A 24,460-nucleotide genomic window follows, 5' to 3' on the forward strand; every position below is an offset into this window, starting at 1 on the left:
GGGGGGTGGAGGAGGAGAGGAGGGGTCGGCACCAGTGGTGGAGGAGAGCAGGGGATGGCGTCGGGGGGTGGAGGAGGAGACGGCGTCGGGGGGTTGAGAAGGAGAGGAGGGGATGACGTCGGTGGTGGTGGAGGAGGGGACTGCATCGGTGGTGGTGGAGGAGAAGAGGAGGGGACGACGTCGGTGGTGGTGGAGGAGGGGACGATGTCGGTGGTGGTGGAGGAGGGGACTGCATCGGTGGTGGTGGTGGAGGAGGGGACTGCATCGGTGGTGGTGGTGGAGGAGGGGACGGCGTCGGTGGTGGTGGAGGAGGGGACGGCGTCGGTGGTGGTGGAGGAGGGGACGGCGTCGGTGGTGGTGGAGGAGGGGACAGTGTCGGTGGTGCTGGAGGAGGAGAGGAGGGGATGGCGTCGGTGGTGGTGGAGGAGGAGAGGAGGGGTCGGCACCGGTGGTGGAGGAGAGCAGGGGATGGCGTCGGGGGGTGGAGGAGGAGACGGCGTCGGGGGGTTGAGAAGGAGAGGAGGGGACGACGTCGGTGGTGGTGGAGGAGGGGACTGCATCGGTGGTGGTGGAGGAGAAGAGGAGGGGACGACGTCGGTGGTGGTGGAGGAGGGGACGATGTCGGTGGTGGTGGAGGAGGGGACTGCATCGGTGGTGGTGGTGGAGGAGGGGACGGCGTCGGTGGTGGTGGAGAAGGGGACGGCGTCAGTGGTGGTGGAGGAGGGGACAGTGTCGGTGGTGCTGGAGGAGGAGAGGAGGGGATGGCGTCGGTGGTGGTGAAGGAGGAGAGGAGGGGATGGCGTCGGTGGTGGTGAAGGAGGAGAGGAGTGGATGGTGTCGGGGGTGGAGGAGGAGCGCAGGGGACGGTGTCGGTGGTGGAGGAGTAGAGGAGAATACGGTGTCGGGGATGGTGGGTGAGGTTCAGCATTGGGGATGGAGAGGAGATACAGACTGATACTTGTATGAGCAGCGTAAACACAGAGACAGGAAACACGCGGCGTGGACAGGAAACACACCGCGTGGACAGGAGCACAGAAGACATCAGAACATGTCTATGTGTGGAATTCCTTTATACACATCATTGTCTATACATTATTCACATTGTTCGGCTCACATGGAGTGCTGTGGCTCGGATCATTGGCCGATCTTTCTCCACCAAGGTTAGCTGGGCCTTTCTCTGAGGACATGACAGGGGCCACACAGCTAAACCAGACAATGGCGTCCATGTATGGATCAGAGACACACGAAGACCTGACCAAGAAAGCTCCTCATGTATCTGGAGAACATGATGGAACATGGCCTGCACCATGACATCGGTCCCTAGGTGACAGGTCCTCTTATACATACAAGGACTCCAGTTTGTGGTGTGGCTGTATATACCCTGACCAGGAAATCTCTTCTGTATCCTAATCACATGCCGTGGTACCAGCTGCACTGCTATTGGTCCTTCATGACACCAGTGTTCTCTCTGGTAAGTGTAACTTTTGATAGTAGAATCCAGAGAGGAGGTGTCTAAGCACAACCCGCAGCCAAGAAATGGGACAGTGGCGTGTATGCAGCGTACCCCATCGTAAGTGCCAACAATCTTCACCAGCAGAAGCTCTTTCTGGAGGACAGGATGCAGGAGACAATACTGATTTTTGGGGTTCCATGCGTTTCAGGGCTCCCAGGTCTTTTCATAGAAATATCAGATATGGCTTGTCTCCTCCCAACAGGACCTGCCTATGCAGATCACAGATATACAGTCAGGTCCATAAATATTGGGACATGGACACAATTCTGACATTTTTGGCTCTATACACCACAATGGATGTGAAATGAAACGAACAAGCAACTTGCTTCAACTGAAACATAGACAAAGCTGGATTTATCAAAGGTGAAAATTCTGGGCAAAGTACAGGAATACAAAATGTGCTGCAAAGTCTGTGAATTGGTGGAGAATCTGATGTTGGATTCACCGTTGTGGAAAACTGGGGAGAGCAAGATGAGGGGTGGCCGAGGGCACAAAAAACTGAACCCGGGCATGCAGGATCATCAATCTGACAAGATCTGATTGGCTTGTTTGAGCTCAGGGGTTTTTCTAAAAATTGATGAGGCTTATCATGGAAGAGTCCGGTGCTGCCAGGATTAATTCCCAGCAAAACCTCCTGCCGGCAGCGTCCTTTCCAAAGAAGCAGAAGTCATGGATCTTCCTAGGCTATCCGTGGGTGGATTCCTCAGTCATGGATCTTCCTAGGCTATCCTTGGGTGGATTCCTCAGTCAAGGATCGTCCTAGGCTATCCGTGGGTGGATTCCTCAGTCATGGATCTTCCTAGGCTATCCTTGGGTGGGTTCCTCAGTCATGGATCTTCCTAGGCTATCCTTGGGTGGATTCCTCAGTCAAGGATCGTCCTAGGCTATCCGTGGGTGGATTCCTCAGTCATGGATCTTCCTAGGCTATCCGTGGGTGGATTCCTCAGTCATGGATCTTCCTAGGCTATCCTTGGGTGGATTCCTCAGTCATGGATCTTCCTAGGCTATCCTTGGGTGGGTTCCTCAGTCATGGATCTTCCTAGGCTATCCTTGGGTGGATTCCTCAGTCATGGATCTTCCTAGGCTATCCTTGGGTGGATTCCTCAGTCATGGATCTTCCTAGGCTATCCGTGGGTGGATTCCTCAGTCATGGATCTTCCTAGGCTATCCGTGGGTGGATTCCTCAGTCATGGATCTTCCTAGGCTATCCTTGGGTGGATTCCTCAGTCATGGATCTTCCTAGGCTATCCTTGGGTGGATTCCTCAGTCATGGATCTTCCTAGGCTATCCTTGGGTGGATTCCTCAGTCATGGATCTTCCTAGGCTATCCGTGGGTGGATTCCTCAGTCATGGATCTTCCTAGGCTATCCTTGGGTGGATTCCTCAGTCATGGATCTTCCTAGGCTATCCTTGGGTGGATTCCTCAGTCATGGATCTTCCTAGGCTATCCGTGGGTGGATTCCTCAGTCATGGATCTTCCTAGGCTATCCGTGGGTGGATTCCTCAGTCATGGATCTTCCTAGGCTATCCGTGGGTGGATTCCTCAGTCATGGATCTTCCTAGGCTATCCTTGGGTGGATTCCTCAGTCATGGATCTTCCTAGGCTATCCTTGGGTGGATTCCTCAGTCATGGATCTTCCTAGGCTATCCTTGGGTGGATTCCTCAGTCATGGATCTTCCTAGGCTATCCGTGGGTGGATTCCTCAGTCATGGATCTTCCTAGGCTATCCTTGGGTGGATTCCTCAGTCATGGATCTTCCTAGGCTATCCTTGGGTGGATTTCTTAATCATTGACCTTCCTGGACTATTTTTGGGAGAATTCCTCAGTCGTTGACCTTTCCAAACTATCTATGCATGCGTGGGTTCCACAGTCCTGGATATTCACAGACTTTCCTTGGTTGGATTATAATTATAATTGTAACAATCAAAATTTTGGAATTGTATTATATATATCTTTTCTGGTTATTGTTAGTTCCCTGGAAGTCCCAGATATCCACCACTACTTCTGTATCCTTTACAATCAAAGCTGTGGGATGTTGGCACACACAGCATCAAGTCACACATTGTTTTCTATTTATCCATGGGGAGATCCTGAAATCCTGGACATTCCTGGAATATCCATGGGTGGGTTCCACAGTCCTGGACCTTCTTGGACTATCCTTGGGTGGATTTTGCAGTCCTAGACCTTCTTGGACTATCCTTGGGTGAATTTTGCAGTCCTGGACCTTCTTGGACTATCCTTGGGTGAATTGCGCAGTCCTGGACCTTTTTGGACTATCCTTGGGTGGATTCTGACGTCCTGGACCTTTTTGGACTATCCTTGTATGGATTCCACAGTTCTGGACCTTCTTGGACTATCCTTGGGTGAATTTTGCAGTCCTGGACCTTCTTGGACTATCCTTGGGTGAATTGCGCAGTCCTGGACCTTTTTGGACTATCCTTGGGTGGATTCTGACCTCCTGGACCTTTTTGGACTATCCTTGTATGGATTCCACAGTTCTGGACCTTTTTGGACTATCCTTGGGTGAATTATGAAGTCATGGACTTTATTGGACTATCCTTGTATGGATTCCACAGTTCTGGACCTTCTTGGACTATCCTTGGGTGAATTCTGACGTCCTGGACCTTTTTGGACTATCTTTGTATGGATTCCACAGTTCTGGACCTTTTTGGACTATCCTTGGGTGAATTATGAAGTCATGGACTTTATTGGACTATCCTTGTATGGATTCCACAGTTCTGGACCTTCTTGGACTATCCTTGGGTGAATTCTGAAGTTCTGGAACTTCTTGGATTATACTTGAGAGGATTTTGCAGTCCTTGGTCTTCCCAGATGCAATGGCCTTGTTTCAGATCTCATTGTGTGACCCGTGGTCTGATAGCATTTCAGCATTCCTCGATTACCTTCATAAAGTATGTCCAGCTACATTGACAAGTGGAAGTAGACCCAGCACATGGAGAAGTCTGTCCCATCCTCTCAGTGTCCAGCACTGTATGAGTGTCCATAAAAATTCCACTACATTGGCTCAGTGACAACCATGTGCTGATTGCAGGCTTCATTCACCGCTGGTCTCCGGGAGGCCCCGATAACCTATTGCCGGCAATTACAAAGCTCAGACTGGCCAGTTTTGGACCATCAGATCAGAGATTTCATTGAAGATTGATTGACACTGGCCAGATCCCCAGTTGGTCCCTTCGTTTGTCTGCACAGCATGAAGCAGTAAGAGCGGTCACCATCTGTTGCCTGGACCAGGGTCCGCCGTCCACAGGAGGCGTATCTGAGGAAGAACATAACCATGTGAATAAGAGTAATGTCCGAAACTGAACCTCATCTGCACTATTAGAAGCGACATTCAGCATGGCACATCGTTCCTCAACTCTCACTTCTGTTCCACGAAGTTCCAGATCACATTGCCTAAACCCAAATCTGTGGCATATCTAAGGTCCTCCATGTAGAATGATGGACCGTCTGGTGGCAGTGAAACATCTCAGAGGATTCTATGGACAGCCAATTTGTGGAGCAGTAGTGGAAAGTGAAGAGAAACTCAAAGTTTAGCAATTCGGAAGGGCGAGGGTTCAGGTACTGCAAATGGCATAAATACCTACCTGCCATAAGGTCCCAGGGCACTCTGGTCCTGGTCATGTGACCTGTCAAGTGGTCTGAGCGGGCAGGAAAACAATGTGGATGACAATACACTCACCTTCTCTCCTTATTACCTTCCATATTGTTTATGGCAGAACCTGGTCCTGGAGAACATTTCATAATTTTACTGCTGTTACCAAACGGGAGGCAGGGAAAAACTCAAATGGAGACACTTATTCCAATGACAGTCTAAGAGGGGATTTTACCTCAGTTTGGAGGGCTATCCTTTTACTACCCAGTATGTCTACAGCAGTGGTCTCCAAACTGTGGCCCTTTGCTTGCCTTTATCCAGCCCTTGGGGCACTATTCCTCCCACTGACACCAAGGATGGGGCACTATTCCTCCCACTGACACCAATGATGGGGCACTATTCCTCCCACTGGTACCAATGATGGGACACTATTCCTCCCACTGACACCAATGATGGGGCACTATTCCTCCCACTGACACCAATGATGGGGCACTATTCCTCCCACTGACACCAATGATGGGGCACTATTCCTCCCACTGACACCAATGATGGGGCATTATTCCTCCCACTGACACCAACGATGGGGCGCTATTCCTCCCACTGACACCAATGATGGGGCGCTATTCCTCCCACTGACACCAATGATGGGGCGCTATTCCTCCCACTGACACCAATGATGGGGCGCTATTCCTCCCACTGACACCAATGATGGGGTATTATTCCTCCCACTGACACCAACGATGGGGTATTATTCCTCCCACTGACACCAACGATGGGGCATTATTCCTCCCACTGACACCAACGATGGGGCATTATTCCTCCCACTGACACCAACGATGGGGCACTATTCCTCCCACTGACACCAACGATGGGGCACTATTCCTCCCACTGACACCAACGATGGGACACTATTCCTCCCACTGACACCAATGATGGGGTATTATTCCTCCCACTGATACCAACGATGGGGCACTATTCCTCCCACTGACACCAACGATGGGGCACTATTCCTCCCACTGACACCAACGATGGGGCACTATTCCTCCCACTGACACCAATGATGGGGCACTATTCCTCCCACTGATGGGGCACTATTCCTCCCACTGATACCAATGATGGGGCACTATTCCTCCCGCTGACACCAATGATGGGACACTTTTCCTCCCACTGACACCAATGATGGGGCATTATTCCTCCCACTGACACCAACGATGGGGCACTATTCCTCCCACTGACACCAATGATGGGGCGCTATTCCTCCCACTGACACCAATGATGGGGTATTATTCCTCCCACTGACACCAATGATGGGGCATTATTCCTCCCACTGACACCAACGATGGGGCACTATTCCTCCCACTGACACCAATGATGAGGCACTATTCCTCCCACTGATGGGGCACTATTCCTCCCACTGATACCAATGATGGGGCACTATTCCTCCCACTGACACCAACGATGGGGCACTATTCCTCCCACTGACACCAATGATGGGGCACTATTCCTCCCACTGACACCAATGATGGGACACTATTCCTCTCACTGACACCAACGATGGGGCATTATTCCTCCCACTGACACCAACGATGGGGCATTATTCCTCCCACTGACACCAATGATGGGGCGCTATTCCTCCCACTGACACCAATGATGGGGCGCTATTCCTCCCACTGACACCAATGATGGGGTGCTATTCCTCCCACTGACACCAATGATGGGGTATTATTCCTCCCACTGACACCAATGATGGGGCATTATTCCTCCCACTGACACCAACGATGGGGCACTATTCCTCCCACTGATACCAATGATGGGGCACTATTCCTCCCACTGACACCAATGATGGGGCACTATTCCTCCCACTGACACCAATGATGGGGCACTATTCCTCCCACTGACACCAATGATGGGGCATTATTCTTATTCATAGTATATGTGACAGGTTTTTGGTTCAGGATCTATCAGGTGTAATTGAACGTCATCGATTATCCATCACCGTTGGTGATACACCAACCTGGCTGAGGGTTCTGTCACTGAAGGTCTTTTTTTACCCCACCATCGGACCAGTAACCCTCTCGAATCCCCACATTGTGTCCATTTGATCAGTCGAATGGGAACCCTTACTAAACACTTCCAGGTCAGAGGTCATTTAGAAGTGAAGTGTGTGATGTCACTGTAGACCTACCACCACAATCAGAACCATCATCATTCTGCAAAGTTGTATATATTCCCCATGACATGATTTGGCTTCACCAACTTTGTCCAGAGATGAACTGTTGGCTCTCTCAGCATTCCATGACAACACAACCCAAACAAACGGCTTCATCCATTACACACAACACTCCAGTTTTCCAGGACAACTTACTGCCATATGAAGTAGCCGATCCCGAGAGCCAGGAGAGACAATCCAGCCGCCAGGAGAAACCAGGCTGTAACACAGAGAGATCACTGAGGTCACATAGCTCCACAACCACTGCAGCCACTCCAACAAAACCCCAACCCACAAGCATGCCAGGCCCAGCTCCAAAAAAACCCCAACCCACAAGTATGCCAGGCCCAGCTCCAACAAAACCGCAACCCACAAGCATGCCAGGCCCAGCTCCAACAAAACCCCAACCCACAAGCATGCCAGGCCCAGCTCCAACAAAACCCCAACCCACAAGCATGCCAGGCCCAGCTCCAACAAAACCCCAACCCACAAGCATGCCAGGCCCAGCTCCAACAAAACCCCACCCACAAGCATGCCAGGCCCAGCTCCAACAAAACCCCACCCACAAGTATGCCAGGCCCAGCTCCAAAAAAACCCCAACCCACAAGCATGCCAGGCCCAGCTCCAACAAAACCCCACCCACAAGCATGCCAGGCCCAGCTCCAACAAAACCCCAACCCACAAGCATGCCAGGCCCAGCTCCAACAAAACCGCAACCCACAAGCATGCCAGGCCAAGCTCCAACAAAACCCCAACCCACAAGCATGCCAGGCCCAGCTCCAACAAAACCCCAACCCACAAGCATGCCAGGCCCAGCTCCAACAAAACCCCACCCACAAGTATGCCAGGCCCAGCTCCAACAAAACCGCAACCCACAAGTATGCCAGGCCAAGCTCCAACAAAACCCCAACCCACAAGCATGCCAGGCCCAGCTCCAACAAAACCCCACCCACAAGCATGCCAGGCCCAGCTCCAACAAAACCCCAACCCACAAGCATGCCAGGCCCAGCTCCAACAAAACCCCACCCACAAGCATGCCAGGCCCAGCTCCAACAAAACCCCACCCACAAGTATGCCAGGCCCAGCTCCAAAAAAACCCCAACCCACAAGCATGCCAGGCCCAGCTCCAACAAAACCCCAACCCACAAGTATGCCAGGCCCAGCTCCAACAAAACCGCAACCCACAAGCATGCCAGGCCCAGCTCCAACAAAACCCCAAACACAAGCATGCCAGGCCCAGCTCCAACAAAACCCCACCCACATGCATGCCAGGCCCAGCTCCAACAAAACCCCAACCCACAAGCATGCCAGGCCCAGCTCCAACAAAACCCCAACCCACAAGCATGCCAGGCCCAGCTCCAACAAAACCCCACCCACAAGCATGCCAGGCCCAGCTCCAACAAAACCGCAACCCACAAGCATGCCAGGCCCAGCTCCAACAAAACCCCAACCCACAAGTATGCCAGGCCCAGCTCCAACAAAACCCCAACCCACAAGCATGCCAGGCCCAGCTCCAACAAAACCCCAACCCACAAGTATGCCAGGCCCAGCTCCAAAAAAACCGCAACCCACAAGCATGCCAGGCCCAGCTCCAACAAAACCCCAACCCACAAGTATGCCAGGCCCAGCTCCAAAAAAACCCCAACCCACAAGCATGCCAGGCCCAGCTCCAACAAAACCCCAACCCACAAGTATGCCAGGCCCAGCTCCAACAAAACCGCAACCCACAAGCATGCCAGGCCCAGCTCCAACAAAACCTCAACCCACAAGCATGCCAGGCCCAGCTCCAACAAAACCCCACCCACAAGCATGCCAGGCCCAGCTCCAACAAAACCCCAACCCACAAGCATGCCAGGCACAGCTCCAACAAAACCCCACCCACAAGCATGCCAGGCCCAGCTCCAACAAAACCCCAACCCACAAGTATGCCAGGCCCAGCTCCAACAAAACCGCAACCCACAAGCATGCCAGGCCCAGCTCCAACAAAACCGCAACCCACAAGCATGCCAGGCCCAGCTCCAAAAAAACCCCAACCCACAAGTATGCCAGGCCCAGCTCCAACAAAACCCCACCCACAAGCATGCCAGGCCCAGCTCCAACAAAACCCCACCCACAAGCATGCCAGGCCCAGCTCCAACAAAACCCCACCCACAAGCATGCCAGGCCCAGCTCCAACAAAACCCCAACCCACAAGCATGCCAGGCCCAGCTCCAACAAAACCCCACCCACAAGCATGCCAGGCCCAGCTCCAACAAAACCCCACCCACAAGCATGCCAGGCCCAGCTCCAACAAAACCCCACCCACAAGCATGCCAGGCCCAGCTCCAACAAAACCCCACCCACAAGCATGCCAGGCCCAGCTCCAACAAAACCCCACCCACAAGCATGCCAGGCCCAGCTCCAACAAAACCGCAACCCACAAGCATGCCAGGCCCAGCTCCAACAAAACCCCAACCCACAAGCATGCCAGGCCCAGCTCCAACAAAACCCCACCCACAAGCATGCCAGGCCCAGCTCCAACAAAACCGCAACCCACAAGCATGCCAGGCCCAGCTCCAACAAAACCCCAACCCACAAGCATGCCAGGCCCAGCTCCAACAAAACCCCACCCACAAGCATGCCAGGCCCAGCTCCAACAAAACCCCACCCACAAGCATGCCAGGACCAGCTCCAACAAAACCTCAACCCACAAGCATGCCAGGCCCAGCTCCAACAAAACCTCAACCCACAAGCAGGCCAGGCTCAGCTCCAACAAAACCCAAACCCACAAGAATGCCAGGCCCAGCTCCAACAAAACCCCAATCCACAAGCATGCCAGGCCCAGCTCCAACAAAACCCCACCCACAAGCATGCCAGGCCCAGCTCCAACAAAACCCCACCCACAAGCATGCCAGGCCCAGCTCCAACAAAACCCCAACCCACAAGCATGCCAGGCCCAGCTCCAACAAAACCCCAACCCACAAGCATGCCAGGCCCAGCTCCAACAAAACCCCACCCACAAGCATGCCAGGACCAGCTCCAACAAAACCTCAACCCACAAGCATGCCAGGCCCAGCTCCAACAAAACCTCAACCCACAAGCAGGCCAGGCTCAGCTCCAACAAAACCCAAACCCACAAGAATGCCAGGCCCAGCTCCAACAAAACCCAAACCCACAAGTATGCCAGGCCCAGCTCCAACAAAACCCCACCCACAAGCATGCCAGGCCCAGCTCCAACAAAACCCCATCCACAAGCATGCCAGGCCCAGCTCCAACAAAACCTCAACCCACAAGCATGCCAGGCCCAGCTCCAACAAAACCCCAACCACAAGCATGCCAGGCCCAGCTCCAATAAAACCCCAACCACAAGCATGCCAGGCCCAGCTTCAACAAAACCAAACCCACAAGCATGTCAGACACAGCTCCAACAAAACCCCAACTGACAAGCATGCCAGGCCCATCTCCAACAAAACCCCAACCCACAAGCACTCCAGACCCAGTTCCAACAAAACCCAGACCCAAACCACAAGCATGTCAGACCCAGCTCCAACAAAACCCCAATCACAAGCATGTCAGACCAAGCTCCAACAAAACCCCAATCACAAGCATGTCAGACCAAGCTCCAACAAAACCCCAACCACAAGCATGCCAGGCCCAGCTCCAACAAAACCCCAACCACAAGCATGCCAGGCCCAGCTCCAATAAAACCCCAACCACAAGCATGCCAGGCCCAGCTCCAACAAAACCTCAACCCACAAGCATGCCAGGCCCAGCTCCAATAAAACCCCAACCACAAGCATGCCAGGCCCAGCTTCAACAAAACCAAACCCACAAGCATGTCAGACACAGCTCCAACAAAACCCCAACCCAAACCACAAGCATGCCAGGACTAGCTTCCCACAGCTGCCGGCCCTCATTGGTCAGTACCAGGCATTGAAGGTTATTGGCAGTGCAACTCACTGTTCTTGGTCTTCACTTCAACTGGAGTGGTAGACTTTTCAGAGTCAGGTATCATACCTAGAACACAGGGTGAGAAGCCAATCAGACCCAGCTTCAACAAAATCCAACCCACAAGCATGGCAGACCCAGCTCCAAAAAAATCCAAACCACAAGTATGTCAGACCCAGCTCCAACAAAACCCCAACCACAAGCATGCCAGGCCCAGCTCCAACAAAACCCCAACCACAAGCATGCCAGGCCCAGCTCCAACAAAACTAAACCCACAAGCAAGCCAGACACAGCTCCAACAAAACACCAACCCAATCCACAGACATGCCAGGCCCAGCTCGAACAAAATCCAACCCACAGACATGTCAGACCCAGCTCCAACAAAATCCAATCCACAAGCACACCAGACCCAGCTCCAACCAAACCCAGACCCAAACCACAAGCATGCCAGACCCAGCTCCAACAAAACTCAGACCCAAACCACAAGCATGCCAGACCCAGCTCCAACAAAACTCAGACCCAAACCACAAGCATGCCAGACCCAGCTCCAACAAAACTCAGACCCAAACCACAAGCATGCCAGACCCAGCTCCAACAAAACTCAGACCCAAACCACAAGCATGCCAAACCCAGCTCCAACAGAAACCAAACCACAGGCATGCCAGACCCAGCTCCAACAAAACCCAGACCCAAACCACAAGCATCCCAGCCCCAACAGAACCCCAACCACAAGCATGCCAGACCCAGCTCCAGCAAAACCCAAGCCCACAAGCAAGCCAGACCTGGTAACAGCAAATCCCCAAATCTTCCCAGAAGCAAGCCAGACACAGCTCCAACAAAACCCCAACCCAAACCACAGGCATGCCAGGCCCAGCTACTACAAAATCCAATCCACAAGCACACCAGGCCCAGCTTCAACAAAACCCCAACCCACAAGCATGCCAGGCCCAGCTCCAACAAAACCCCAACCCACAAGCATGCCAGGCCCAGCTCCAACAAAACCCCAACCCACAAGCATGCCAGGCCCAGCTCCAACAAAACCCCAACCAAATCACAAACATGCCAGGCCCAGCTCCAACAAAACCCCAACCCACAAGCATGTCAGACCCAGCTCCAACAAAACCCCAACCCACAAGCATGTCAGACCCAGCTCCAACAAAACCCCAACCAAATCACAAACATGCCAGGCCCAGCTCCAACAAAACCCCAACCCACAAGCATGTCAGACCCAGCTCCAACAAAACCCCAACCAAATCACAAACATGCCAGGCCCAGCTCCAACAAAACCCCAACCAAATCACAAACATGCCAGGCCCAGCTCCAACAAAACCCCAACCCACAAGCATGTCAGACCCAGCTCCAACAAAACCCCAACCAAATCACAAACATGCCAGGCCCAGCTCCAACAAAACCCCAACCCAACCCACAAGCATGCCAGACCCAGCAACAACAAAACCCAGACCCAAACCACAAGCATGCCGAACCAGCTTCCCACAACTGCTGGCCCTCATTGGTCAGAACCAGGCATTGAAGGTTATTGGCAGTGCAACTCACTGTTCTTGGTCTTCACTTCAACTGGAGTGGTAGACTTTTCAGAGTCGGGTATCATACCTAGAACACAGGGTGAGAAGCCAGTTATTTCCCGTATTACACCTCTGAAACCAGACTCCTACAGCATCCTAACCTGACCTGTCCCCGTGTGACATGGTTTTGTTTAATAACAATGCCATGTGATCACTCTGTCAGAGTGAATCTGGTGATCACAAAACTTTGTTAGTGTTGAGGTCCATCTCTGTTCCTCGTCCCTGAGGAAGGTCCTGGCCCACAATGACCACTGCGTAGTATGGTGGTGATATATAACTCTGCCTAGAAGGTCATTCACCTCATCAGAGGTTAGGCAGCTCAGTAGATACTTTTTCTAAACAATGGGTTGTTCACCCCTTTTTTTTTTATCCTAGTGTGCCCGCACCTGTCATGCTGACCACTCAGTGGTTATGAATGAAGGACCCCAACCACCAACATCAACAAACTCCTGAGTCCCCTGTAATCTGTAGGAGATCTTTTCCAACTTGTCTTACCTTTGTACGTCATGGCGAATCCCTGACCACTGTGTGCGCGATCGGACGTGAAGGTAACACGAAGAGATGCAGTTGGATAGCTTATAATGTTGGGAGGATCTTGGCCTCCTTTTATTTGGATGAGAAGACTTCCTGTTTGTTTGTCTATCACCTCCAGAACATCATTTGGATCTTCAACATGAAAGATATGAAACCTGATCTCCATAGAGGCAGCTCCCGGGATGTGAATATCCCATGAACATGTACTGCTGGGACTGTATTCATCAGGATAATCCGGAGAGTACAGGACCCCAGATGGAGAAGAAAAGTTCCCGCTGCAGGCCCCGATCCACGCTGCAGAGAGAGCACAACATGAACATCACACCATGGAGGCCTACAGAGAGGAGTTCCTGCATATCAGGGGCTGACCTCAGCCGGTCCGGGGGGTGAAGGAAACGGTGACAAGCAGATGGAGCCCTGAAATTATCTGCAACATTTCTGATGAAAAAGCTGTGGAAACATTTTCATAGATCTATCTGTAATCTATGGACTATCTTCACCTCTATGGGAGGAGAATGACGGGAGCAGCTGGAAAGTTGGCCTTCTATAAATGGACCCTATATACATGGAATCACCAATCTATATTGCCGTACTTACTGCTATACACGCTGAGATTCCCGTCCCCACCGCAGACCTCGCTGGCCTTCCCAAAGCATGTATGGTCACACAAGGAGCTGCTAACCCTCTGCAATGAGGACACATCGGAAGGACTGCCGCAGAAGCAGGCGTAACCCGCCTCCAGACCTGCATACTGACACAAAGACCAAACACCAATGTCAGGAACCATGCATTTCTCACAGCCAATCAGCAGCAGACGGGTAAAAGGCTCACAAAGTTAACGTGTCAGGATAATGGAATCTTATAGAAAAAATGGCAGTTACCCGACTCTAATGAGATTTGAAGATGACAGTCACATGACTAAAAAAAGGGTCCTTATCATTGTGATGAAGGTTGATGAATTGAGTATCAGATATGATCGGTATTGGGGGGAGGGGACAGTGGAGTGTATTGGAGGGTGGTAGAACTGTGGGGTGTAATGGAGGGTGGAGGACTGAGGGGTGGTAGGACTATGGGGTGTATTGGGGGTGGTGGGACTGTGGGGTGTATTGGGGGGGGGGGTGGGACTGTGGGGTGTATTGGGGGTGGTAGGACTGTAGACTGGTATTGAGTACCTGGTAGCCCCGGACACGGCAGAACTGGATGCAGGTTTGGATGGTGAGTTTTCCTGAAGTCCCGCTGGAACCGGAGAGAGCGGGAGGTGCGCCGTAGTCCGCGAAGCACCCCATGTAGCCGGGCACTGCAGGGAGAAGAAGTCACCATCAGCCTCACCCAGAGAACATCACATTGTACTACAGGATATCACCTCCACCTAGTGGCAGGACTAGAAATCACAGAGTCCTATATGAGGAGGGTTGCTGCACCTCCGTCTGGATGGACAACACGCCAACACGGCGCTCATCTACAAACGGTGTGCAAGTCAAAGCGGAACTTCTCACTTAATTCAGGGACGCCGGCGTGGCGATACCGCACAAAGTATAAGTGGCAGTTGCGTTCTATTACTAATAGGGGGCGCACATGTGGCGGGCCAGTCCAGAGACCGTTCATCAAGATGGCGGACACCAGTGGTAGCGTGTGCGTGGAGCAGCGTGTGGTGACGTTTCTGGTGAGTGAAGGTGGAAAACCCGCCAATATCCACAGAAGACTTCAGGCGCAGTACGGCGATGAGACACCCAGTTGCAGGAAGACATTTGATTGGTGGAAAGGTTCCCAAGATGGTGGTACGTCCATCAGTGACCATCCTGGCCGAGGCGGTTCCCAGCCCACAGCCGTCATTCCTGGGAACATTCAGCGCATGGAACGCCTGATCCCGGATAATCGATCGTGAAATGGTACAAGGGATGAATCTTCCTGTGGGAACGGTGAACGCGATGAGGAAGTGAAGCCGGCTGTCCTCGGAGGGGTCCTGCATCCCGACAAATCATTCTATGCCGGAGCTTCCCAGGCATTGGTGACACGCTGGGAGAAGGGTAGAAATGTAGCAGGGGAGGAGGGTGGAAAATAAATGCAGTTTCCACTCCATGAAATGTGTTCCTTTATTATAGAAACCCAGAAGTCCCGCTGTGACTGAACACCCCTCGTAGTCTAGTAGTGACATCTCCTTAGAACGCAATACTTGTCGACACCCAGAACATGGAGAGAATACGGAGAGGACACAGAGAGAACATAAAAAAAAACACGGAGACAACATGGAGAAAACACGGAGACAATATGGAGAGAACACAGAGAGAACATGAAGAAAACACGGAGACAACTTGGAGAGAACACGGAAGACAACATGGAGAGAATACGGAGACAACATGGAGAGAACACGGAGAGAACATGGAGAGAACACGGACAGAACACGAAGAGAACGTGGAGAGAACACAGAGAGAACACGGAGAGAACACAGAGAGAACACGGAGACAACATGGAGAGAATATGAAGAAAACATGGATACAACATGGAGAAAACACAGAGACAACATAGAGAGAACACGGAGACAACATGGAGATAACACAGAGACAACATGGAGAGAACACGGAGACAACTTGGAGAGAACATGGAGATAATACAGAGAGAACATGGAGAGAACGCAGAGAGAACATGAAGAAAACACGGAGAGAACACAGAGAGAACATGGAGAGAACACAGAGACAACATTGAGAGAACACGGAGACAGCATGGAGAGAACACGGAGACAACATGGAGCAGGGGCGGACTGACCATTTGGAAACTCGGGCACTGCCCAAGGGCTTGGGGTCAGTAGGGGGCCCCATGAGATGCCCCTGGTACCTTTTTCATAGGCTTTTTTGAGTTTGGGCAAGGACACAGGGGCCCCATGATCCCCTGTTGCCCGGGGGCCCCATGAGTTGTCAATCCGCCCCTGACATGGAGAGAACATGGAAGGGTGGATCACGTGTACATATGAATAAAACATTCCTCACATTACATGTGTGAGAACCTCGGTGGTGGGAATGTTGCTCAGAGCAGATTTCCCGACTTATTAGAACTCAGTAACTACAAAGAAAACATTGAACTGCAAATACCAGCATGATCGATCGACCGTCCAATGGGACAACTCCGACCGAATCGATCACACGTCTCCACTCACTGACCCTCCACTTGTATGACTTACAAACTTTTCAACTCTACTGATGTGATTGGCCGGTAAACACTGTTTGTTGACCACTTCTGTTTGCTTGAATGATTAGCTCTGTTTGTCATCATATTGGGGCGCTCACCACACATCACCACCATAAGGGGGCGCTCACCACCCATCACCATAAGGGGGCGCTCACCACCCATCACCACCATAAGGGGGCGCTCACCACCCATCACCACCATAAGGGGGCGCTCACCACCCATCACCACCATAAGTGGGCGCTCACCACCCATCACCATAAGGGGGCACTCACCACCATAAGGGGGCGCTCACCACCCATCACCATAAGGGGGCGCTCACCACCCATCACCACCATAAGGGGGCGCTCACCACCCATCACCATAAGGGGGCGCTCACCACCCATCACCACCATAAGGGGGCGCTCACCACCCATCACCACCATAAGGGGGCGCTCACCACCCATCACCACCATAAGTGGGCACTCACCACCCATCACCACCATAAGGGGGCACTCACCACCCATCACCACCATAAGGGGGCACTCACCACCCATCACCACCATAAGGGGGCACTCACCACCCATCACCACCATAAGGGGGCGCTCACCACCCATCACCATAAGGGGGCACTCACCACCCATCACCACCATAAGGGGGCGCTCACCACCCATCACCATAAGGGGGCACTCACCACCCATCACCACCATAAGGGGGCACTCACCACCCATCACCACCATAAGGGGGCGCTCACCACCCATCACCATAAGGGGGCACTCACCACCCATCACCACCATAAGGGGGCACTCATCACCCATCACCACCATAAGGGGGCGCTCACCACCCATCACCACCATAAGGGGGCACTCACCACCCATCACCACCATAAGGGGGCACTCACCACCCATCACCACCATAAGGGGGCGCTCACCACCCATCACCATAAGGGGGCACTCACCACCCATCACCATAAGGGGGCACTCACCACCATAAGGGGGCGCTCACCACCCATCACCATAAGGGGGCGCTCACCACCCATCACCATAAGGGGGCACTCACCACCCATCACCACCATAAGGGGGCACTCACCACCCATCACCATAAGGGGGCGCTCACCACCCATCACCATAAGGGGGCACTCACCACCCATCACCACCATAAGGGGGCGCTCACCACCCATCACCATAAGGGGGCACTCACCACCCATCACCACCATAAGGGGGCACTCACCACCCATCACCACCATAAGGGGGCGCTCACCACCCATCACCATAAGGGGGCACTCACCACCCATCACCACCATAAGGGGGCACTCATCACCCATCACCACCATAAGGGGGCGCTCACCACCCATCACCACCATAAGGGGGCACTCACCACCCATCACCACCATAAGGGGGCACTCACCACCCATCACCAAAAGGGGGCACTCACCACCCATCACCACCATAAGGGGGCACTCACCACCCATCACCACCATAAGGGGGCGCTCACCACCCATCACCATAAGAGGGCACTCACCACCCATCACCACCATAAGGGGGCGCTCACCACCCATCACCATAAGGGGGCACTCACCACCCATCACCACCATAAGGGGGCACTCACCACCCATCACCACCATAAGGGGGCGCTCACCACCCATCACCATAAGGGGGCACTCACCACCCATCACCACCATAAGGGGGCACTCACCCCCCATCACCACCATAAGGGGGCGCTCACCACCCATCACCACCATAAGGGGGCACTCACCACCCATCACCACCATAAGGGGGCACTCACCACCCATCACCACCATAAGGGGGCGCTCACCACCCATCACCATAAGGGGGCACTCACCACCCATCACCATAAGGGGGCACTCACCACCCATCACCACCATAAGGGGGCACTCACCACCCATCACCACCATAAGTGGGCACTCACCACCCATCACCACCATAAGGGGGCACTCACCACCCATCACCACCATAAGGGGGCGCTCACCACCCATCACCATAAGGGGGCACTCACCACCCATCACCATAAGGGGGCACTCACCACCCATCACCACCATAAGGGGGCACTCACCACCCATCACCATAAGGGGGCGCTCACCACCCATCACCATAAGGGGGCACTCACCACCATAAGGGGGCGCTCACCACCCATCACCATAAGGGGGCGCTCACCACCCATCACCATAAGGGGGCACTTACCACCCATCACCACCATAAGGGGGCACTCACCACCCATCACCACCATAAGGGGGCACTCACCACCATAAGGGGGCGCTCACCACCCATCACCATAAGGGGGCACTCACCACCCATCACCACCATAAGGGGGCACTCACCACCCATCACTACCATAAGGGGGCACTCACCACCCATCACCATAAGGGGGCACTCACCACCCATCACCACCATAAGGGGGCACTCACCACCCATCACCACCATAAGGGGGCGCTCACCACCCATTACCACCATAAGGGGGCACTCACCACCCATCACCACCATAAGGGGGCACTAACTCCTGACTATTGACGTGCAGGCTGCTCTGCATCACATAGTCCTGGCCCCCACACTGGATGCACCGAGTCCTGAACATTTCGGGGTGTTTTTACCATTTTGGTATTTTAGGGCTTCAAGAAATGTGATGGAAGTCAAATCTTTGTTTATTTTTCCAAATTGTTTTCCTTTAATACTCCAACGTAAGTGCCACCAAGAACACTCCGTCTGCCTCAACCACGGGGTGTGACAGTCATGTGGGTTCAGGGCTGCAGTGATTGGCAGTCAAAGTATGACAGCGCTGGGAGCTGGTCGAGTAATGAAAAGGTAAGTACTCTAGTGGGTTACACAGACATGCATGAACACGGGAAGCACCATCATGGTGGCCTCATACAGGACACGGACTCGGAGTGGAAGGATGACTAGGGATGGCGGTTATGTGCCGGGTATTATTACTGTCCTTCACCCAGACGACACATCAGTGCGGGGATGTGCTCACCGGGGACCAGGGAATGTCTGGAATTCTGTACACATATCCGAGAAGAGCACGGATATAGCCAGGCGTGTGCGGTACTCACTGTGGCATGTTGGGATATCACAGAACTTCCAGTATTGTCCATCCTCCGTCTCGGATACGTAGCACCAAGGCTGGACATCAGAATCCGGATTCCTGCAGGAAAACACCATTATTTGTTGGATTATCCCAACCTCACCCCAACATTTCCACCCAATCCTTTCCATCCCAACCCCACCCCAACCTTTCCACCCCGACCTTACCATCCCAAACCCACCCCAACATTTCCACCCAATCCTTTCCATTCCAACCCCACCCCAACCTTTCCACCCCGACCTTACCATCCCAACCCCACCCCAACATTTCCACCCAATCCTTTCCATCCCAACCCCACCCCACCCCAACCTTTCCAGCCCGACATTTCCATCCCAACCCCACCCCGACCTTTCCACCCAATCCTTTCCATCCCAACCCCACCCCAACCTCTCCACCCCGACCTTTCCATCCCAACCCCACCCCACCCCAACCTTTCCAGCCCGACATTTCCATCCCAACCCCACCCCGACCTTTCCACCCAATCCTTTCCATCCCAACCCCACCCCAACCTCTCCACCCCGACCTTTCCATCCCAACCCCACCCAAACATTTCCACCCAATCCTTTCCATCCCAACCCCACCCCGACCTTTCCACCCAATCCTTTCCATCCCAACCCCACCCCAACCTCTCCACCCGACCTTTCCATCCCAACCCCACCCAAACATTTCCACCCAATCCTTTCCATCCCAACCCCACCCCGACCTTTCCACCCCATCCTTTCCATCCCAACCCCACCTCAACATTTCCATCCCAACCCCACCTCAACATTTCCACCCCATCCTTTCCATTCCAACCCCACCCCAACTTTTCCATCCTAACCCCACCTCAAACTTTCCATCCTAATTCCACCACAACCCAAACCCGACCTTTCCATCACAACCTAATCCCAACCTTTCCACCATAACCCCATCTAACCTTTCCACCACAACCTTTCCATCCCAACCTATCTACTGCAACATTTCCATCCCAACCCCATCCTGACCTTTCCACCCCAACCTTTTTATCCCAATCCTACCCCGACCTTTCCATCTCAACCCCACACCAACCTTTCCATCCCAACCCCATCCCGACCTTTCCATCCCAACCCGTCCATTCCAACCTTTCCATCCCAACATTTCCATCCCAACTCCATCCCAACCTTTCCACCCCAACCCCATCCCAACCTTTCCACCTCGACCCCATCCCAGCCTTTCCATCCCAACCCCATCCCAAGCTTTCTATCACAACCCCATCCTGACCTTTCCATCCCAACCCTATCCCGACCTTTCCACCCCAACCCCATCCCGACCTTTCCACCCTAACCTTTCCATCCCCACCCTATCCCAACCTTTCCACCTCAACCCCATCCCAACCTCATCCTGACCTTTCCATCTCAACCCAATTCCAACCGTTCCATCCCAAACCCTTCCCAACCTTTCCATCCCAACCCCATTCCAACCTTTCCATCCCAACCCGTCCCGACCTTTCCACCCCAACCTCACCCTGACCTTTCCAGCCCTGAGAAGTTGGGAAAAGATGGAGGCCACCAGGGATCAGACACTGGAAACCAGCAGAGGCAAAGGTCAGCGAATTCTGAATTAAGCTTTCTGATTTCCTTTTACAGAAATATGAGGAATGACCGTAGAGAGACATTCCAATCATACACGTACAGCAATTCTATCTCGGTGTCTGGACATGGAAGTTCCATCAGGACTTTATGAAGAGGGGTACCGGCTAAGGAGAACCCACCCAGATATGATCCCAGAATCCAAACTGTGGCCCTTTGCCTTTATCCAGCCTTTGGGGCACTATTCCTCCCACTGACACCAATGATGGGGCACTATTCCTCCCACTGACACCAATGATGGGGCACTATTCCTCCCACTGACACCAATGATGGGGCACTATTCCATCCACTGACACCAATGATGGGGCACTATTCCTCCCACTGACACCAATGATGGGGCACTATTCCTCCCACTGACACCAATGATGGGGCACTATTCCTCCCACTGACACCAATGATGGGGCACTATTCCTCCCACTGACACCAATGATGGGGCGCTATTCCTCCCACTGACACCAATGCTGGGGCGCTATTCCTCCCACTGACACCAATGCTGGGGCGCTATTCCTCCCACTGACACCAATGCTGGGGCGCTATTCCTCCCACTGACACCAATGCTGGGGCGCTATTCCTCCCACTGACACCAATGCTGGGGAGCTATTCCTCCCACTGACACCAATGATGGGGCACTATTCCTCCCACTGACACCAATGATGGGGCACTATTCCTCCCACTGACACCAATGATAGGGCACTATTCCTCCCACTGACACCAATGATGGGGCACTATTCCTCCCACTGACACCAATGTTGGGGCACTATTCCTCCCACTGACACCAATGATGGGGCGCTATTCCTCCCACTGACACCAATGATGGGGCGCTATTCCTCCCACTGACACCAATGATGGGGCACTATTCCTCCCACTGACACCAATGATGGGGCGCTATTCCTCCCACTGACACCAATGATGGGGCGCTATTCCTCCCACTGACACCAATGTTGGGGCGCTATTCCTCCCACTGACACCAATGATGGGGCGCTATTCCTCCCACTGACACCAATGATGGGGCGCTATTCCTCCCACTGACACCAATGATGGGGCGCTATTCCTCCCACTGACACCAATGCTGGGGCGCTATTCCTCCCACTGACACCAATGTTGGGGCGCTATTCCTCCCACTGACACCAATGCTGGGGCGCTATTCCTCCCACTGACACCAATGCTGGGGCGCTATTCCTCCCACTGACACCAATGCTGGGGCGCTATTCCTCCCACTGACACCAATGCTGGGGCGCTATTCCTCCCACTGACACCAATGCTGGGGAGCTATTCCTCCCACTGACTCCAATGATGGGGCGCTATTCCTCCCACTGACACCAATGATGGGACGCTATTCCTCCCACTGACACCAATGATGGGGCGCTATTGCTCCCACTGACACCAATGATGGGGCACTATTCCTCCCACTGACACCAATGATGGGGCACTATTCCTCTCACTGACACCAATGATGGGGCGCTATTCCTCCCACTGACACCAATGATGGGGCACTATTCCTCCCACTGACACCAATGCTGGGGCGCTATTCCTCCCACTGACACCAATGTTGGGGCGCTATTCCTCCCACTGACACCAATGCTGGGGCGCTATTCCTCCCACTGACACCAATGCTGGGGCGCTATTCCTCCCACTGACACCAATGCTGGGGCGCTATTCCTCCCACTGACACCAATGCTGGGGCGCTATTCCTCCCACTGACACCAATGCTGGGGCGCTATTCCTCCCACTGACTCCAATGATGGGGCGCTATTCCTCCCACTGACACCAATGATGGGGCGCTATTGCTCCCACTGACACCAATGATGGGGCACTATTCCTCCCACTGACACCAAAGATGGGGCACTATTCCTCCCACTGACACCAATGATGGGGCACTATTCCTCCCACTGACACCAATGATGGGGCACTATTCCTCCCACTGACACGAATGATGGGGCACTATTCCTCCCACTGACACCAATGATGGGGCACTATTCCTCCCACTGACACGAATGATGGGGCACTATTCCTCCCACTGACACCAATGATGGGGCACTATTCCTCCCACTGACACCAATGATGGGGCACTATTCCTCCCACTGACACCAATGATGATGCACTATTCCTCCCACTGACACCAATGATGGGGCACTATTCCTCCCACTGACACCAATGATGGGGCACTATTCCTCCCACTGACACCAATGATGATGCACTATTCCTCCTACTGACACCAATGATGGGGCACTATTCCTCCCATTGACCACAGACACTATGTAATTATTTTACTTCCGCTGACCACCAAGCTTGAGATATTGACCACGCCCACTGATTCTGAGGTAGTTTCCACTCCCAGGAGCCACCGTCTGGCCCCCTCAAAGCCTGAAGGACAGTAAAGTGGCCCTTTGTTTAGAAGGTTTGGAGACCCCCGCCATAATGCATCCCTCACAGGTGGATTACCTGCAGTAGTTATGGTTCCCGAGTCCCAGTTCTCCGGACAGGTCGGAATGTGTGTTGAAGCGGTGCTGGACGGTCTGGTTCCAGTAGAGACACGGAACGTTTGCCACTCCAGCATGGTTCACAGAACCCCGGTAATCCTTCCCATTCACCGTGAAGCATTCCGAATGTTCTAATGTGAGGAGACAGTCCAGAGAGATGAGATTGCCAGCTCTCCGGGCCAGGCTTTATTATCATACAGTCCTTTGCTGACACTGTAATAACTCTTCCTAGCCTGAACTTCAAAAGAGTGAAAACTTCAAAGGCTGATCCATCTGTACAGCTGGTCCAACCCTCCCCCTCTGAGCAGAGACCCATAACATCTTTGTATCAATCCCACTTCAAAGGTGGCCCAGGAGCCGCCCCAACACGCCAGGAGCCCCAGGCAGGAATGTGATGTAGGGACAAGACATGGGATGAACTTGTGTCTACCAAGAGAGCAAGAAAACAATGGTGCAAATAGAACCAAGATTAACCCTTTACTTGGTGAGAAGACCCTCGGTACCCACCTGGGAGCGAGGCCTCACACCTCACATAGAGGACATGAGCCAGGAGCAGGAGAAGCATCTTTCATGGAGGAGAAGGAGACCCGACTATGGAAAAATAATTGGATTAAAGAAATAATAATACTACAAGAAAGAGCAGTAATGTCTGTGGGACACAGGCACCCTTAACCTCACCTGAAGAGTATGGGGACTTCCTCATAGAAGGTCCACTATTCCAGCGTTCTTCAG

At 53.2% G+C, this 24,460-nt stretch overlaps 1 protein-coding gene across 2 annotated transcripts; it reads right to left on the bottom strand.

Moving 5' to 3' along the window:
- Positions 1-1,053: 1,053 nt before the first annotated feature.
- On the bottom strand, positions 1,054-24,460 carry KREMEN2 (kringle containing transmembrane protein 2). 2 transcript variants are annotated; one of them, XM_089664809.1, is made up of 11 exons: positions 24,407-24,460; positions 24,236-24,319; positions 23,691-23,859; positions 19,610-19,701; positions 14,553-14,677; positions 13,978-14,131; positions 13,342-13,674; positions 12,818-12,874; positions 11,276-11,332; positions 7,493-7,556; positions 1,054-4,791 (listed from the first exon to the last, which is right to left on the bottom strand). In XM_089664809.1, the coding sequence occupies exons 2-11, from the start codon at positions 24,291-24,293 to the stop codon at positions 4,650-4,652; spliced, it is 1,251 nt and encodes a 416-aa protein (XP_089520935.1). In that variant the 5' UTR covers positions 24,294-24,319; positions 24,407-24,460; the 3' UTR covers positions 1,054-4,649. The 2 variants fall into 2 exon arrangements, with proteins under 2 accessions (XP_089520935.1, XP_089520937.1); XM_089664811.1 differs by lacking the exon at positions 11,276-11,332.

Source organism: Staurois parvus, unplaced genomic scaffold, assembly GCF_062004578.1.
Source record: "Staurois parvus isolate SC_StPar_1 unplaced genomic scaffold, SC_StPar_1.0 ptg002048l, whole genome shotgun sequence".
NCBI classification, from domain to species: Eukaryota; Metazoa; Chordata; class Amphibia; order Anura; family Ranidae; genus Staurois; species Staurois parvus.

Excerpts from the sequence above, each read along its gene's own strand:
- KREMEN2 (XM_089664809.1), bottom strand. The coding sequence starts at position 24,293 with ATGCTTCTCCTGCTCCTGGCTCATGTCCTCTATGTGAGGTGTGAGGCC. Across the intron at positions 19,702-23,690 it reads GGGAACCATAACTACTGCAG|GAATCCGGATTCTGATGTCC; the intron begins GTAATCCACCTG and ends GTTTTCCTGCAG. Across the intron at positions 4,792-7,492 it reads ATCGGCTACTTCATATGGCA|ATACGCCTCCTGTGGACGGC; the intron begins GTAAGTTGTCCT and ends GTTCTTCCTCAG.